The sequence below is a fragment of the Venturia canescens genome, chromosome 7 (assembly GCF_019457755.1).
Source record: "Venturia canescens isolate UGA chromosome 7, ASM1945775v1, whole genome shotgun sequence".
Lineage (NCBI taxonomy): Eukaryota > Metazoa > Arthropoda > Insecta > Hymenoptera > Ichneumonidae > Venturia > Venturia canescens.
In genome coordinates this window covers 5744786-5764107 of record NC_057427.1, presented here as the reverse complement: position 1 = coordinate 5764107, position 19322 = coordinate 5744786, and the positions used below count along the sequence as shown (strand labels likewise).

General features: G+C 36.5%; 2 protein-coding genes across 3 annotated transcripts in view; one reads left to right on the top strand and one right to left on the bottom strand.

The window, feature by feature from the left end:
* nAChRbeta1 (nicotinic acetylcholine receptor beta1) overlaps positions 1-9435 on the top strand; it is a 36967-nt gene extending 27532 nt beyond the window's left edge. Inside the window, exons 2-6 of the mRNA XM_043425068.1 lie at positions 4520-4726; positions 4850-4986; positions 5078-5232; positions 5336-6386; positions 6686-9435. Coding sequence (XP_043281003.1) covers positions 4669-4726; positions 4850-4986; positions 5078-5232; positions 5336-6386; positions 6686-6850 — 1566 coding nt within the window. The 5' untranslated portion in view covers positions 4520-4668 and the 3' untranslated portion in view covers positions 6851-9435. The remainder of the gene's footprint in view (positions 1-4519; positions 4727-4849; positions 4987-5077; positions 5233-5335; positions 6387-6685) is intronic.
* A 193-nt stretch (positions 9436-9628) lies between these two features.
* LOC122414148 (neuronal acetylcholine receptor subunit alpha-7-like) overlaps positions 9629-19322 on the bottom strand; it is a 66099-nt gene continuing 56405 nt past the window's right edge. For both annotated transcript variants that reach the window (XM_043425066.1, XM_043425067.1), the window contains one exon: positions 9629-18032. In XM_043425066.1, coding sequence (XP_043281001.1) covers positions 17865-18032 — 168 coding nt within the window. In that variant the 3' untranslated portion in view covers positions 9629-17864. The remainder of the gene's footprint in view (positions 18033-19322) is intronic.

Sequence of the window (19322 nt, the reverse complement as noted above, 5' to 3'; positions counted from 1 at the left end):
TAGTAGGGATATGACCAAAAGTCTCATAATATCCCCATTACTTTTTCCCCACGATAATTACATTCGCCTGCAAATGATTCTTAGGACCGGGGCGTTCGTAGAACTTAGAAACACAGAATTGTTTATTTCGCACGTACAAATTCAAGCATTTTTTTAGTGAAAGAACCTTTTCAAGGAACGGACATTCGTGGCCAGTCTTTCGAAGCTGCCGGACCATTTTTCTGAATCGACGTTAAAAAGTGCGTAATTCAGCGACTGAACGTGAAAAATTGGTCACATCTTAATGAGCGATCAACGGAATGCAAAAAACTTGCAAGACACGGTTTTAACTATTTGATAAACTCATAGGAAGCAGTCACGACGACCCGGTACACGAAGGACTCAAATTTGACAGTTGCGCAAATCGTATAACGCCCTTTTTCTTATAAGCTCGTACACGATGGTTCCAAACTACAGCAGGCCACGGATCGGCTGTATATGACAACCATCCCAATTTACCCTCGGTACAAAACCGTTCCGGAAGTATTTCTATGACCGGGTTGTTGAAATCTTTCTCACTGTGTATTTGCCCCTTCATTTTTCTCTTCACCTCGATTACCACACAATTCTATGTGCCGTTTATTTACATCAGTATATTCTACCATTTCTCTTTTTTATTACCGTCGCAAAAATCTTCGGGTGGCCATAAAAAATTTCTTTTCAGGCACCTGCATTCGTGCGGCCCTAGTGCGGACAGGATGGATCGATGAAACACGCAAAAAACAAAGAGACGCGATAAAATTTCCTGCTATTAAAAAAAAAAAAAAAAAAAAAAAAAAAAAAAAAATTACGATGGCCCTTTTCTTTTTCAACACTTCCGAAACGAGATTTTTCGAAATGAGAGATTTGTTTATTGCCGTTTGCCCCTGAGGAGACATCGTGTGTCGATATTGTTTATTACTCACGGCGCCAAAGTGATTATCGCGCTTCGTCTCTACTAAAAAGGCCCAAGACAAAAAACAGCAGCCTCGTCGTGGAAACTTTTTTGCAAGAACCTTCCAAGCAGATTTAATTTTAACAAGAGAAAGTATAAGCTGAGCCAATTAAATCTTTATTTTGAAAACATCTTGAGAATTTCTACTCCATTCTATAATTGAACCAATATTATGTAAGTATAATCCCTGCTTTGCATTAATGTAATCAGCTCGTAAACGGAATTTTAAAAACGTTTTCGCTACCGTTTAATTTCATCCAATTTAAAGAGAGCCGAACACAATGACGTTCCCATGGATGATCCAACCTCTGAGCTTCTTTCCGAACGAAAAAATACCTCGCGATAGGATAAAGATGAAGATTATGAAGTAGGCAAGTGCGAGTCGAACCTTAGGAAAGGCAAACTCTGCAGTTCGTTCTCAAGCTCAGGGTGAATTTCGAAATTCAATGTTTTTGGAAGAGGAGTGGAAAACTTGCTATCATTCCGCCAACAATTTTCATCTGCCACTTGTAATCATTTCAATTTGACCCACTGCAATTGAATTGACGAAGATGATTCGTTCTCTTTAAGTTTTATATAGATCAACCAAAATGTCAACGAGTTTTATCAATTTCGAAAAACCAATTTTGAAAAGTCTCATTGTATGAAAGCGATTCCGAACGGATTTCATTCAAAAATTCAATAGTTATGTACGCGGATTAATAATCAAAACAAATACATTTAAAGAAAAAGAGTTGGCTCCAAGCCTCTCCAACGAAGCCTTTGCACTTGTTTTCAAGAACTTTTCAAATTATTTTTCAAAATCGTAAGAAAAAATTCCGATGGAAAAAAAAATTTCACATGAGAAGAGCTGAATAGAAATATGAGCACAATCGAGTTGAGGCTGCTCAATTGTTAACACAAATTGTTTTGGGGTTAAATTTATTCTGTATCAGGTTTTTTACAAATTTGGATTCTTGTTGTGCAGAAAAATTGAACTGTGGAAAACAAGGCTCTGGGAACGAAATAAAAGATCGATCCTTTGTTAGAAAGTATTGACTGTTGATGCTTCTGAAAGATTTTTTTCCACGATTTTTTTGTGAAATCTGGCCTACATTTTTATCACTTCAAACTGCTGTCTGGGAGAAATAAATACACTCGTCTCAACTTTTTTCTACAGCACTTTTGCTACTTTTTGCAATGTTTCATTTAATTCTACCAAAAATTCAAAGTACTGCATGAGGAATATGAAGTTTTTCTATCTTCTGTGTATCTGTGGTTCAATATTGAAAAAAATTATATTTAAAATGAATGTAGTATTGTATGAAAAATATATTCCGCATATACAAATAAAACATTTTTTTTAACTTTTATACATACAATTCTATGAATCATGTATTTATTTTATCGATAATTTCGCCGATTTCGGTCTATTAATCATGTTTTGTGTTGTTAGTAACAATATTTTTTTTTATATGAGATATCTATTTTTTTTTTGTATTGAAATTGCATTTTCTGAACATATATTTATCGAACACCAAATATGTGTAATTAATGTATGGAAAAATATATGTTTTTGATGTTTATATGCTAGTTTAAGGTTCCAGGTTAACGTCTTAACGTTATCTAAAAATCTTAGAAACTGCAATATCTATTAAATATCTTAGAAATTATAATGGCATTGTTTGTTTGCTGTAATGTTCTCTTCGCAGTCCATTTTCAAAAATATGAATTTGGAAAAAAACGTTGTTGATTAATAAAATCATACTTAGCCTCCAAGTGTCTCCAAGATGTTATGTTTTTCTATTATTGGCTAAGCTTGAAAATTTATGAAATTCTTTTTTTTTTATATAATTTTTTTACAAACGTTAACATGTAACCTTAAACTGGCATGTAAACATCAAAAACGATAAATATATGTTCAGTGCAATGAAAATGTAATTTCAATACGAAAAATTATAATAATATAGATATTTAAAAAATATACAAATAAATATATTTAAAAATGTATCGTTAATAACAACACAAAACATGATCAATATACTGCAAAATCATCGATAAATAATTACATGATTCATGTATTCGTATGTATGAAAGTTAAAAAAATATATATTTGGATTATACTTTTCATACAATACTTCATATATATATTTTTTAAATCTAAATTATTTGCATGGGGATAAGGCAGACCAAATATATTTAAACATTTGCAATAATGTTGAAAACTAGGCAATAGATGATCGAACGAAAGATACGACGAAATCTCAATCATTGTCATCCAAGAGTAGAAACCCTGAAAAAATGTAATCAATATTGGAACCAGGATCAGAATAGAAATACTCATAATATGTTTATTTCGATTGGCCAAATATTATTCTGCGATTATCGCATTTAAGGTTCTAAATCCAATAAAATCATCCGAGCAATCATTACACAATCTTCTTTTCAAGCATTCCTATATTCGATTCATTAAAATGGCGATATTATAATCGCTTTGTCGATAATTTAAAGTTGTCGTCAACACACGATTGCGTATAGCAGAGAACTCAGAAGACGCTCGTTGTCCACACGCCTCACCAATTTCACCTGACGAATTAATGGACATAGCTGTGAACTCATAAACCCATAAATTCTCAAGAAAAAACATGTTTCCCCAAGGATGTAAAGATATCCTCGTCGAGGCTGGACAATACCAGGATCAAGGGTTTTCCCCATGGACAGTGCATTTGGAAATAGTCCGTGTTCCATACCGCCCTCTGATTTCTATAATCTGAGCTCGAGCTCCAAAGAGCATTGGCGCCTTGATGGCGCCAAAATGAAAGGTGTCAAACGAATGACAATAACGCGGAGACGTTTCATCGCTGCTGACTCGGTAACGCTCACTCGCCGAGACGCGGATGGCACGATCTACGAATTATAACGCTCGTGGGCATTCCCACTTGTCCGATAATATCTTTCGTGGATTTTCCATATCGTGAATCGTCGATCGTTTCCTGAGACGTCCGCGTTCGTGCAGGTATGGGCATTAGCCAAGACGTCACGGGGATAATGAGCATTTCGAGAATGAAATCCCTCCTCCGCGCGCTTGCCTATCCTGACTTTCTTTCGAAGAGATAAAGCAAAGAAGTATTGAATCCAAAAAGGTTCGTCTGAAAAACGAATTCGAATAATCAATCACACAGCAGCAATTAGATTGTCTTTGTCGAGGGAAAGCAAGAAGCATGGCTACGTGGAATCTGACAGCTCGATGCCAAGGAGAACGGCGAAGAAGAGAACTCATCTCTCTGCTGTACCACACGAATGGTGTATTGATTTCGAGGAGCTCCAACAATTGAATTTTCCGACGCAAACAAATATTTGGGAAAGACTATTTTCGTGGATTCAGCAAATTCTAAATTTTTCAATGAGTTTCATTTAAAAACAGTTCCTTTGATCCTCATTATCTCGAGCTGCAGAAAAAATGCAATGCATCATATTTTAGCGCCTCGCACGTCGATTGGATCATGCGCACAAGTCTTTTCTGACACGAGCATGCGACTCATCTGTGTTGCTGATCTGTGTGTTTAGCAGATAGTTAGACGGCAGAAAAGACGGCAAGGAAGGACGCCACCCTTTCCGCAGCACCCCACGGCGGAGCATTGCCGTATTGATTTTTCGTACGGTCAAAGAACAGGGCGAACACTCGCAATTCGGGGTGGATACCAAATGCATCGAGGATGTATTATTTCTCGAGACTCTTCAGATTTATTCTCATCTCTGCGGTATTTTGCATTGGTAAATAAATTTAATAGAGCAACAGTTGTAATGCACGCGTGAATCTCCGAGTGTGTTGGGTTATCGTGACGAAATAAAAATAAGGGTGGTGCGTGTTGTGACATAAACATACTTTTTTCGTAGGTTTCTGTTCCGAAGATGAAGAAAGATTGGTGCGCGATCTCTTTCGTGGCTACAACAAACTCATCAGGCCAGTCCAAAACATGACGGAAAAAGTGCACGTCAGATTTGGCCTCGCCTTCGTCCAGCTCATTAACGTCGTTCGTATTTCCATTTCTCCCTCCTGAAAACGCTCCTGTCTCACTCCAGCGTTATTTATTCTTCATTGTCATTTTTTTCTTCGATTTTTAGAACGAGAAAAATCAGATTATGAAGTCAAACGTTTGGTTGAGATTCGTATGGACCGACTATCAGCTGCAGTGGGACGAGGCGGATTATGGTGGCATCGGAGTGCTGAGATTGCCACCCGACAAAGTATGGAAACCGGATATAGTTTTGTTCAACAAGTAAGAGAACAAAATTTCGGCGAAAAACAACATTTTTTTTATCGCTGATGAAACCACTCGTCCATGCTATTAAATTACTCATTTGCTACGTTCTGCTTTGCAGCGCTGACGGAAATTACGAGGTGCGTTACAAGAGCAACGTTCTCATTTATCCAAACGGCGAAGTGCTGTGGGTCCCACCGGCAATTTATCAAAGTTCTTGCACGATCGACGTGACGTATTTTCCCTTCGATCAACAAACGTGCATCATGAAATTCGGCTCGTGGACTTTCAACGGAGATCAAGTCTCTCTCGCCCTCTACAACGACAAGAATTTCGTTGATTTGTCGGATTACTGGAAAAGCGGTACGTGGGACATAATCAGCGTGCCAGCGTACCTGAACACTTATCAGAGCGAATACCCCACCGAGACGGACATAACATTTTACATAATAATTCGAAGGAAGACGCTCTTCTACACCGTCAATCTGATCCTGCCAACCGTTTTGATCTCATTTCTCTGCGTCCTCGTATTCTATCTGCCCGCTGAAGCTGGTGAAAAAGTAACCCTCGGAATAAGCATTCTCCTCTCACTCGTCGTGTTTTTGCTGTTAGTCAGTAAAATTTTACCGCCGACATCCCTCGTGCTGCCACTCATCGCCAAATATCTTCTCTTCACTTTCATCATGAATACCGTCAGTATCCTCGTCACGGTCATCATCATTAATTGGAACTTTCGCGGTCCGAGAACCCACAGGATGCCGCAAATCATACGAAAAATATTCTTGAAATTTTTGCCCACTTTTTTGCTCATGAGACGACCAAAGAAAACCCGGCTTCGATGGATGATGGAAATACCAAACGTTACCTTACCAGCCTCCACTTATTCCGCTAGTCCTACCGAACTGCCCAAACATTTGCCCACCGCCCTCGGCAAACCCAAAATGGAAATAATGGAATTGTCCGATCTTCATCACCCCAATTGCAAAATCAATCGAAAATCTCATCATACCACCGGAAGTTCCAACGCAGCCGGGGGTGGCAACGAAGGCATGGCCGATCGGAGGGGCTCCGAGAGCTCCGACTCTGTTCTCTTGAGCCCGGAAGCCAGCAAAGCTACGGAAGCTGTTGAATTCATTGCCGAACATCTTAGAAACGAAGATCTCTACATACAGGTGAGAATACGAAAAGTCCAATTTTGGTTCCGTCTTTAAAAAATTACAATGTTTCTGATTCTCTCAACCAAAGATAAGCTACGAACTGAATATACAATTTTTAATGGAATTTGCAATGAAAAACGCGAGCTTAACGTCGAAAAATCATGAAAATTAACTAATCCGAGGTCATCAATTTCAGCATTTCGTATCAGCATCATTCCACGTGAAATGCTTTTACTCAAAGTCCTTTTCAAATAAACATTTTACACTGCTGCTATCGTTAAAATGAGTGGAATAAAACTTTTCTACGATTGCAGACCCGAGAGGATTGGAAGTACGTTGCCATGGTGATCGATCGTCTGCAACTTTACATATTCTTCCTCGTGACAACGGCCGGAACCATTGGAATTTTAATGGATGCCCCGCACATCTTCGAGTACGTTGATCAAGATAAGATTATTGAGATTTACCGTGGAAAGTAATTTGTTACTTTTTACACCTTTACACGAGTGTCCTGCTTGGAAGTTCGTTAGCAGGAAGGGCACGAAACCTTCAACGTGGATTCGTGTCCAGTTCGAAGGAGCTCAGCAAAAATAGAGTGAATTTGTTAATTTTTCTCTTTCCATGTCGCGACATCGAATAAGAATCTAGACGAAGAAAATTGAAAAAATGCCATACACGTATGCGTACATATATCCCAACTCATGGATCTTTGTACCAGAGAATTAGAATCGTTCTCCCATTGTAAGAGAGTAGAAATGAACGATGGTCAACAGAATCTCCATTACGAAGTCAAGCAAAAAACTGCAAAGCTGGTTCAAATCGATCACCGCAGCGCTCTTTTCCTATCGAATTATTTCAAATTCAAGCATCGAAGATAAAAATGACAACACATAGCTACCATCTTCTGATTTCGAGGATGAGAAACACGAAAATATTGAAGTAACATATTTACGGATTTCTATAAACAATCCACTTGCTATTGAAGATCGTTAATCTTATGTTACAACTGTTAAGAGGGTTTAAGGGGGTCACCCTGCGTGGCGGCTGAATTTTTTCCGTTTTTTTCGCGATTTTTTTGCGACGAGAAAAAAGAACGTCGACTTTTAGAGTTTGAAGGGTTTATCTATTGGTATTTCAACTCTATGATCGAATTTTTTAATTCTGATATCTGAAAAAACCAAAAAGTCTTCTGATTTGTAGAACAATGGGTATATCGTCTGAGCTAAAATCATACAGAAATATTCAAAATTGAAGGATTTTTGCGTCTTGAAACATTTTTGAAAATTGAAATCTTGTGTTTCCAAGTGCGAAAGTCCTTTAATTTTTAATATTTCTGTATGATTTTAGTACAGGCGATAGCCACTGCTTTACAAATCAAAACGCTCTTTGGTTTTTTTATCTCGGATTAACCAATGCCCCGGAATAATGGAGACCATGGAGAAACATATGGGTTCCTGGGGAGTAGTTTGACACTGAATTTACTCGAGATAACCCTTCAAATTTCAAAAGTCTGTGTGATTTTTCCTCGCCGAAAAAAAATCGCGAAAAACCTCAAAAAATCCGACTGCCCCACGGGGCGACCCCCTTAACAAATATCATTAGATCATGTTCCAAACTCTGTTATATTTTATAGAAAATTTTTGTAATATCCCGCTACATCGTACAATAACCGAACGGTTGCTATGAGCGACTACAATGGAAAAAAAAAAAAAAAAAAAAAAAACGTCGATAAAACACGGTATCTCCGTTATTAATTGAATATCAAATACCCAGCGTAAAATCACCGGCGAATACGACACGCGACAGAGACGACTTAAAATCTCGTGTGTTATTTAAATCAAATTACGTTTTTTCAAATTTGAGAAGCTCAAATGATGAAATAATAAGAAAAAAATAATAATAACGAAAACAAAAGAAACAGAAAAAATACGATGATGTGTCTGCGTGTTCAAAATTTAACGTGATATACATATGTATATTATAGATATATTATTATATTACCTTTTAAAGTGCTTGCTACGTCGTATATTTATCGGCTCTATTTATACGAAAAATGGTATGACTAAAACTCGTAATCTTTTTCCCGAATCGCATAATCAACAAAAATCTTTTCGTTTCTACCAATATTTCGATGACAATCGAGTGATTTTTTCATCAGCTTTTGGACCTTAAAATCCATCCTCATTGTTTGTTATCCAAAGTCTATGAAACATCTGAAAAAGTGTGATTCATTTGCACGATTGTTCATCACCAAAGAATCGTTCATACATAAGGACTAACGGGCAAAACAACCTGTGCACGCTTTCCCCAAAAGGTTAAGGTGTTATCTCATTCCAACATCCAAAAATCCAAATTCGGCTTAGCTCCCATTACAAATTGTTGCAAAAGCCCAAGTCTTCCTTACAATAAATACAATAATTAGGAAATAAAATTCGAACGAGGAGGAAGTAGATACGATTATCGCGCGGTGTAGCGCCGACAATGGGAATATTCGCGACAAATTATTGTGCGCGCGATGTTAACTCGAACGAAACACGTGAGTCGATCGAAATCGTAGATGAAAAGGAAACAAGAAGACACGTCACAGCTCAAACATTAATCTTCTCGTCAGATACATGCATTTATATATGTATATGTACGTTAGATTATCCGAAGCTTTTAGAACGATTTTTGTAATCGAATATATCTCGTCATAAGCCCGGCAACGTACCCCAACCCTGAATAAATGAAGAAAGAACTAAAATCATTGTACCACCTTCGTTATTAGCGATACGAATGATGCGAAAAAAAACTATTGAATCCGAATCGACCTGTATAGAAACGAGAAAAGTTAGCAGGATGATGAATGTTTAGGGAGTCAAGCTACCACGAGGAGGAATAAATATGTATTAGCTTTTACATAAAAAATTAAAAAAAAAAAATGTACCGTAAAAGCAAAATAAATTTATAATATATAAATATAAAGATTCGTTAGGAAGTATGAAAGTGGCAGTTTGAAGAATTCGTAGTTTATACAATTTCAGTTGTGTCCGAGTTTTAATAAAATACTATTAACGGTCCAAAAGTCTTTTCTATGTTTTATTCCCAAAGTGTTTCGTATTCCTTTGTGTACGTACCTTTTTATTCTTCCGCCGTAGTATCGAAAATCTACATCGAGATTATCATTGTCTGGCTCAATCTCGAAGGAGACACGTCGTGACAGTATAAATTCGTAAATTAGATGGTGAAAAAAAAAAATAAGAAGCAAATGGAAGACATTTATTTTCATTTCGTTTATTTCAACAATTTCATAATAACGTAATAATGTCAATAATATTACAATGCGGTGATTTATGTGCTCACCAGTTAACAGGGATTCTCATATCAATCAACGTTTGCCTCGAGATAGAACCCAGCATAGAAATATAACAAATTTTTTTTCTTTTCTCCTTTTTCTTACTTTTTATACTCCTTCAATATGAATTTACTATTTATTTGAACCAGGCTGTTCTCGAGGCATTAATGAAAAGTCAAGTGAGAAAACAGGTGAGTCATTCCGTTGCATCGTCTCACGATCGTTCGTCGTTTTTTCTTATTTGTTTTTCTTATTTTCGTTTTATTTTTATTTTTTTCTTCTTCTTTTTATTCTTATTCTTCAAGAGGACAGCTCTCTCAATCTCATCAACTGGTTGTAACGTATATATTTTTTTTTTTCTTTTAATTTTTATTATTAACGGAAGATTTTCGCTTTAAAATATTCTTCGTGATCGTATAACGTTTATCAGCCGGTTAAAGACTGATTTGGAACAGAGTCCGAATTACTATACGATTCTTGAAGTTCAGGAGATGAAAGTATAGAAGAGTTGTTGTTGTTATTTTTTTTTTTCTTTTTTTTATAGATCCTCATAAATCTGTTTTTTTTTTCTTGAAATTTTCAGCATTACATACTCTTATCTTTTTTTTCAGTTTGTTTCGTTTCGTTTTGTTCTTCTTTTGTTAAATTCGTAGGTAAGTTTGAGATATTTAGGTTTTGGTTTTTCTTTTTTTGTTTTAGTTTAGAGAGAAAGTTTTCTCGATAAAGATTGACCCTAAATTACTAAGTAAACTACGTTGAACCGATTCCTAAAATTATTTGGCATAGCACTACTACGTCACTATCGATTACAGACTAAGTTTCTTTAATACTCGGTAATTGATTATTCACTTTTATTTTGTTATTCTTTTAATGCTTATTTTCACATTTTTGTTTATACGAATATGATTTTTAGCATTCAATAGTTTAAATATGTATAGATTATGTTTAATGGTACGCGTTTTAATAGTTCCGTTTAAATTTAGAGCTTTTTTCTTCTTCATTAAAGTATTCTCTATTATCGTTCATCTAACAGATCCTCGGTGATTCTTTCTTGTTTTGTTTTTTCTTATATTCTTTTTTATTCATTTCGATTTTGATGACGTGGCGAAGAAGGAGGGCGGGAAAGGAAGACGTGAGAATCAAAGGAAGCAGAGTTGGAGGGCACTGAGAGCTTTGTTTCACGTTATCGCGCGTAATCGGGGAAATAAATAATAGCGCAAAAGAGCTTTTCACACGTTGTTCTTTTTGTTTTACGTCTAATTAATCGTAAGTGCTTTCGGATTTATTGTTTTTTTAACGTCATTTCGGTATGGTTTTTTTTTACAATTCTGAGTGCGGCTACTTCCGTGTACAAAATTGCGTCGCTTGCTCAGCGCAGGCGGCATCGTGGCGGCTTTTCTTCATGCGATTACGTAAATTTATTTATTTTGTTATTTTACTTTGTCATTTTAATAAATCGTCGTTTTCAATCGCTTATCGGGAGATCTCGCGACAAGTCAGCCATTTTTTTTCGTGTAAAAGTCTCATACAAGCGCTCGATGCAAATATCCTAGAAGTTTACAACTATCAGACAGCGAAATGAGTCGACTCGCGATGTAAAAAAGAGACAGAAGATACGGGACAGTCAGGCAGATATCAGGTTCGTTCAACGTTCTTTCGTTTGGCTGTCGCTTTTCTCGAGTTTCCAGTGAAACGACACTCGCGAGGACGCAATTTCGATTTTTTTTTACCGGCACACGGATACCGGCAAGCCGAGTAATCAAGAAGTAACCCAACAATGCAAATAAAATCGGAAAGTTCAAATGGAAAAAAACGAAGGTCGGGAAAACTAAAAAAATATTGGTTCAATGAGACAAACTGCTTGAGATTCAATGGGCTCGTTCAAATCTTAACATTCGTTATCAGTTCTGTATGAATATTTGACGGCTCACGAAAAATTACAAAATACAAACATAAATAAATTCAACTGGAAATAGCAACACTCAATTTCACTTTTGCTTCTACTTCACTGTTGCTCCGTCAATAATTAGCCAAAGAAAAACAATAATATCGTCAAAAATTAGTCCGAATATAAAACTCTCATTGTACTACCCAATTCATTTGTTTTCTCCCGAGAATTGAATTTCACTCTCCAGTCAGAAAATATTATACAGCGAGCAATATTTTTTTCTCTTGTCATTGGAGGATAATTTCGCGAATATCACGCACCCACGGTAATACTTTTCAGTGCGTTTCATTTTTCCATTTTCAATTATCGTGTCGTTCATTTCTGTTTCGAGATCAGTCGTTTGCAACTCTTTCCGTAGCCCATTTCGATTCCGTAGAACGAAACATTTCTGTCAGGTGTTTATTTCATCTTGGCACAATTATTCGAACAGACTCATATCCGTTTGGCATCAAACTCTTACACTGTCCATACGTTTGTATTTTCAATCGATCGCTGTACGGTTCGATCAGTCGTTAACGAATTTTGGCACTTGAATCTCGTCGGACACTCCGCATTAAAAAAAACAGCAAAATCGACTCGAACATCAACGTTCGTTTGTTACTTTCCTCCGAGGGAATCGATCAATTAAAGTTGCTAGTAAAAGAAATTATTCATGCCCCATACGGTGTTGCATAATTTTTGCAAAAATGCGCGAATAATGGTGGTGGAAAAATGTCAAAAATTACGATAATGATGGAAATAAATCGACGAAAAAATGCCATACGAGAATACTCATATTTTTTGAGCTTCGAATTTATCGAGTGACATCTCGAAGTGGAATGATTAGTGAATTGATTCGTTATAGTTTGTTTGCTTTCGAAAAATTCTCTTTGCAATATTCACGTTCCCTCGTACAGGAGTTTTGAGCATTTTTCTTCTTTTTAATATTCGATTAAGTTATTTTAATTTGATTAAAAATTCAATTCGAAGACAATGGATGATCAAACTTGATTTTAGTAAAAGTTTCGACAAAATCACGATCGAGATATCACGCGACACTCGTAAATTTACAAATCCCATAATTATCGAGAAAAACAAACCGCAATACATATTATTTTCGTTATTATTATTATTAGTTTTATTTTTTTATTTTTTTAATTATTAACGCGCGTCAACGGAATCCTTTCTTCGACATATGATTTTTCGAGATGAACGGCTATTCGTTTCGCAAGCAAGTGGCAATATTTCGCGAGCTCGCAAGCGACACGAGCTCTTCTCGTTCGTGTGGTTTTTCTTCTTTTATTTTTATTTTTAAAATTTTATTTTATTTTTAAAATTTATATCTCGTTATAATTTATGTCTCGTGAGCTACGGAGAAGCCGGGAACGAGCCGCGAACATATCTCGTTTATCTACGCATTGATTTCTTTTATTTAATTATCCCTTTTTTTTATTCGATACTTTATTCCTTTTCATCATTTTTATTTTTATTTAATTTTAATTTATTTTATTATTATTATCGTTATTATAATATGCTTTTAAATTATTTTCTCTCCAATAATCCGAGAACAAATCTATGTACGGGCTACGACGATCGGTGAAGCGATCGCCGGCCAAAAATTCGAAAAATTCGCAAACTGGAAATATTATCCACCGACTTGAAGCAAAAGCGCGAGCGCGCGATCTCCAATATGCCATATGTTTTTCTTTCTTTTTCTATTTTAATTCTTTTCATTATTTTTATTTGTTTGTTTTTTTTTTTTTTTTTTTTAATTCTCCGTTAAGCGCGACGATCGTATATATTTGGTTTATATGACCTAACTATGGGCAAACCTCTCATTCATCTTCGTAATGTTTCGGCGTTTGAGTTTCAATTTTCAACGACTTGTATTTCGTTTCGTATCCCTCTTTGATCTACTCTTAAAACTGTTCGTTTTCATTGCGATTAGTTTTTTTTCTTCTTTTTTTTTTTTTAAATATTCTTTGAAGACCGAAATGTGAATTTAATAGCGATCGGAACCCTTGTCGATTATCGTTTAGTTATTTATTTATTTTCCTTTTTTAATACGCTAGTATTATTCATTCGAGTAACATCATTAACAACGTGTTTTTTTGTTTTCATTTCTTTTTCTTTTATCTTCATTAATGGTACGTTAATATTATTTAAAAGATAATGTGATTGGTTGTCGCGTCAATGCCATTGGCCAACTGTACAACTGTATTTGATTCTTCGTATTTTTATCTCACGCATTCTAATCTCTCTCTCTCTCTCTCTCTCTCGCTCTCTTTCTCTTTCTTTCGCCCGCTCGCTCACTCTCTCCCTTTATCTCTTACTCCCTTAATTAATAAATTCTCAATATTACGAGTGTCTACGAATACGCGAGATCGTAAACAAGTTCAGGAGAAGCTTCATTGTTTCGCTTTTAATTATTATATATGCATCTCTTTTTAATTTGATATTTTAATCGTTTCGTTCGGTTGTAAAAAAAGACATAAATGATGATTTCGTATATTAAAATTCAAGTTTCCGAGTGGCTCTCCCGGAATTTCTCCTTGGCTTATTACGGCATTTATCTTCTTTCACTTCCCTCTTTCGCTTGTCTCTGAGAGTCTCGAGTTTTCAATCGAGTGTTGCAGTTGTAATGGCGAGTTGTTGCAATGCAACATAAACCCCTTCAATTATTTGGCAATTACTCAACGTATTCAATGCGGAATGCATATAAAAAAGGTAAATAAACGTACGAACTGAAAATATTTGTTGCCTTTCGTAGTAGTCGCGGTGGCGAATTTACGAGTAATCTTGTACCGATTAATTATTGCGAAGATTCTCCATAAAAATCCCCGAACAGCTCGATCGTGGTTAACTCATTTATTCGCTACCGCAGCAGCGCGATTCCAACACCGTCTCAGTACCGAATATACCGGTGTGAATCGACGACTGCTCGTTCGTTGGTTCACATTCTTTGTGTTCGTCAATCATGATACCAAAAAAAAAGAACAACGAAAATAGTAATCCCGAATGGCCGTGTACACGTTCGATACTCGAAATCACAAAATAGCCAAACCAGTAAAGCAACGAAATTCGATAAAAATGATATTTTTTTTTAAGGAGGGGAACCACGTGGCTTCGCAAAATTTAGCGACAATAATACACTTTCAATCGTTGACAAAGGCAACTTTTTTACATGATATTCCATCATATTGTTTTCAGTTGATATCTCGTAGAAGAAGACAAGCTTTTGAGAGGTCAAGGGGTATGCCAGTATCAATATACATGGATATATGAATAGATATATCTATATATACATAAGCAGTCCTCGATCGTTGATTAAACGTTAGCAAGGAGAGGTGTTGAGGAGTATATCGAAAAAAAGAAGAAACAAAGTCACACTGAAAGAACAGACGGAGAGAAATTGATGAGAAAGTGACTTTAGTCAGGACCGTTTCGTCGTACGAGCGGGAAGTTTATGAGTATTTTTTGTTAAAAAATTCTTAACAAACAAAGAGGAAAGGAAAGCGAATAGTGAACGATTATTGCGAAATATTTGAGCATCCAAATGTTTCGTCAATCGATTGGGAGCTTGCATTTGTATCATTATTTTTATTATGTTTTTATTTATTTATTTATTTATTTTTTTTTTTTTCGTTTTTTTTTCTTTCTTTTCAATAAACTCAATGCAAGTCGACGAAACTAGTCATTGTGTTGATTTGGAAGACGCGATAATGTAGAAGACATCCTCGTGTGCTTTATCGCACTCGAGTGTCCAATCGAAATTCTTGGATGTGCTTGGGTAATCGTGTATCAATGTGTCTTCGTGTTCGGTGTGTACTTCTTTTTTCTTATCTCTCTCTCTGTATATTCGTTATTTAGTGTTTTTAAACTTTTTTTTCGTGTTGTTTCGCGGATAAATCCAATGTGGGCTTTCCATATTTTTTGTATAATAATCGCTGTTGAACGTCCTTCTTGGTGGGGCGTGGCGTGCGCTGCCGGAAAGCGAGTTGAAGGAGTAAACGTACGAGACAACTATATATTACAAGATTTATATAGCTCTTTTCGACAGTCCTTAATTCCACTGTTCAACGTATCTGTTTAGCTATTAGAGCGATGGAAAAATACATTTGAGATGAAACGTTGTATCGCTTGTCATGTTTCGATTGAGAAAAAACGAAAGGTTTTTATTTTGATTTTGGTGGATACGAAGGAAATTTTGTTTACGCGCGATAAGAAGAAACGGCGAGGAGCCAGGTGAGACAAAAATATAGGTGGCTTGAGAGTGAAGTTATAATTGTCGAAAGGAGCCACATAGTACATGTGTAAGTATTTTTTATATACGCCGCGAGATATTTTAGTGTTAAATATCTCATTTCACCTCGTTCACAAAATTACGTACATGGGTTTCTTCGTATCCTTATTATTTTGTTTTCTTTTACTCTTTTTCCCTTCTCCTCGAGTATAAATGAAATTGAAAGATTTCCCGCGATTCACGATGATCCTCAAATGATTTTCTCTTCATATACATACACACACATATGTAAATGCATTAACAAATACATCTATATTTGTGTATGTACGTACACACGATGTATGTACACATATATTTATATATGTATATAAAGTAAAACGTTGCTTATCAACTAAAAGAAAGCTATAATTACCTACGGGAGAAATTTTCGTGATTCATTTATCTTCGTCATTGCGCGTGGATTTGTTTTTCTTTGTTTTTCGTTTAAACCTAATGAAGAATACGGTCCTATTATTCCTGTTTTCCGACATCCTATTTTTTTTTTCATCCTCCTTTATTCTGATTTGTTTTGTTTTTTTTTTATTTTTTATTTTTTTTTTTTCGAGTTACTTTTTTTTTTTGTAATCGCACGTCACGTATAACCGTAGTATAAATCTCCATAGTTGTCATACTTTATGTACTAGTGATACGGATAATAAAATTCACTGGCATTTGAATCACCTTGGCAGTTCATTGCGTTGAGAGTATAATGTGTGCGCTTTTATGCTTCCATTGCACAGTTTACGTTTTTTTACCTTCTGCGTATAGTTTATGGTGTGTGTGTGTGTGTGCGCGTGTGTGTCTGTATATGAGTGAGTTTAAGTTTATTTTCAGGTTTTTTACGAGCCTCCTTCATCTCCCTCTCTATCGCGTGTTACTTCCGTGCTTTTTTCGAATGAATTGTTTTTTTTTTTTTTTTTTCGTGTTTTCTGTTATTTTCGGTCGCCCATATTTTTTTGTCTTGCCATGAATCGCGATGATTTTGTCCGCTAACGGTATGAATGAGATCGCCGTTGTTATCATTAATTCTCAAATCATTCGCTCAAATTTGACCCCGTTTACACGCCCGCATGTGTGTGTGTGTGTGTGTGTGTGTGTGTGTGTGTGTGTGTGTTTTTGTTTTTACTCGAGTCTCTTCAGCGGTGGTTCGTGGTGAAAATGAGTATTTTTTAAGTTATCTCCCTCTACGTGGCATAATTATCAATTATTGCGAGTTGTGGCGTTTGAATCGTGTGATTTTTTTTTAACGCGACAGTGTGTGTGTGTGTGTGTGTGTGTGTGTTTTTCGAGCTCTGCGACCGGATATAATATTTGAGGGACGAATTGAGATTTTATTTGAAAAATTGTAACGGTTTGTTTGGAAAAGCTTACAACTCGAATGGGTATTCGAATCGGAACGTAATGTTATTCTTGATTTGATGCCAGTTTATATATTTGACACTCGAAAATGTCGAATGTGTACCGCTGATGATCAATTGGTAGAAAGGTCATTTCGTCATGAAAATATTACATCGTAATACCGCATCAATTCGTTAAAATGATTGAGAGATGAAAAAAAGGCCAACAAACTCTCGACCGAGTATACAAGTTGAAACAACCACGTGATGTACGCTCGAAGAACCTTTCGGCTAGCGTTGTCAAGAAACGACGAGACTCTTGAAGAAGGCATCGAAAAAAAAAGAAGACTTCCATCCGTGAATCGCTGTACGTATTATGTTTTTTTCGTCGGCGACGACGACGACGACAACGACGACAACAACAAAAACAACAACAATTGCACCGCATACGTGAATCGTCATCTTCGCGTCTCGTAAGTATTTTTTTGTTTTCTGGCCAACTCGTAATTACCCGGTAATTAATATCATCGTATTTATTATTCGCATCTTCACTGTCGTCCGTCACCTCATCCGTGGTTATGATCCATGTCGTACGAGACCCTGGCTTTCTGAATCACGTGACGATAATATGAGGCGCCGAGAACAGGACGGTGATAGTGGCGATAATGGTGAACAAAGTAAAAATGATTAGGCACATCCTGTCGATCACCATCGCCGCGAATTTCCAGTCGTTCGTTATCTTCGTATCCTCATCCGCATCTTTCAATTGATCCGTTATTATCTGCGAAAAACAAAAACAGACAAACGATTCGATCCATCTTTTTTCTGCTTTCCTTTTCATCCGTTTGTTTGTTTCTTTGTTTGTTTGTTTGCTTGTTCACTTCTTTCGATATGATATTGAAATTTTTTTGTTTCTCGCATATCAGGCCGTTGTCCATTGTGCCTATTTCGTTTATACCTGCAGAACATTTGTGTAAGAAGTAGAAGAAGAAGTAGAAGAAGAGGAAAAAGGGTAGAAATTTTGTGAATTCTCTTTGTGTCTTTCTCCCTTGTTCGCCTACTTTTTGTTTGTTGTATCGATACATTATCGATTCAACGACGAAGCGAACGGACGACTGGCAAAAACGCACACGCGCACGTTACGTACGAACTGGAGTTGGCGTGTTTCTTTATTTTTCCTGCTTTTCACTGTTTTTTGTTTGTTAGTTTGTTTTTTGTTTTTTGTTTTTTTGTTTTTTTTTTTCCTTTAAAATGTTTTCTATTTTCTTTTCCTTTTGTTTCGTTATCATCCGCTCTTTCTTCGACAGGGCAGGCTTTCATCGTATAATTATGGAATACTACTGGCTACGAGATTCGAGTATGTTTGAGAGTTGTTGGCTCTGTATCAACTCGTTGTTGCGGACAGGGCAAGGAAGGGGAGAAGAAGCGAATCCGCAACCTCGGAAAAGTAATAACCCTGCACAAACATTCGCGTACACACACGTATAAATACTAAGCATTTAGACATGTGTGTGCACAGACCGAACGCAGAAATCGTATCGTCGAGTCAGCAGAGCTATTGGGCTGAAAATGATGGAAAGCAAGAGGAAGAGAGAGAAAGCGTGTTGATGTGTGCAAGTGTAGCGAAGCTCGAGCAGAACGAGCGATGGATTTGCGGCGATTCTGGTCCCGAGATTTTTCAAGCGAGCCTTCTGCTTCGCCTTCTCTTCAACGACACTTGCGGGAACTCCATTTTTAAATAACCAAAATTGTAATGTAATAGTAAAGAAGAAAATGGATTAAAAGTCGCGAACGAATTGAAAATAAAAAAAACGTGAAGAAGAAACGACGTTGCGAAGGCGTACTCGAGATATTCCTGCGGGGATGCACTCAAAGACGTACGCGCGTGGCAGAATATGATAATCTCGGGAAAGATTAACTGAAAGACAGAAGAATTAGAAAAGTTCGACGCCCCCGTCGACCATAGACGCCGACAGCGAGGAGGATGAAGACCGTAGGCCCGGATCCGAGTGTGTTGTATTTTGTTTGTCTGTATTTTTGGCCAATCGTGAGAAATTTGCATCGAGAGACG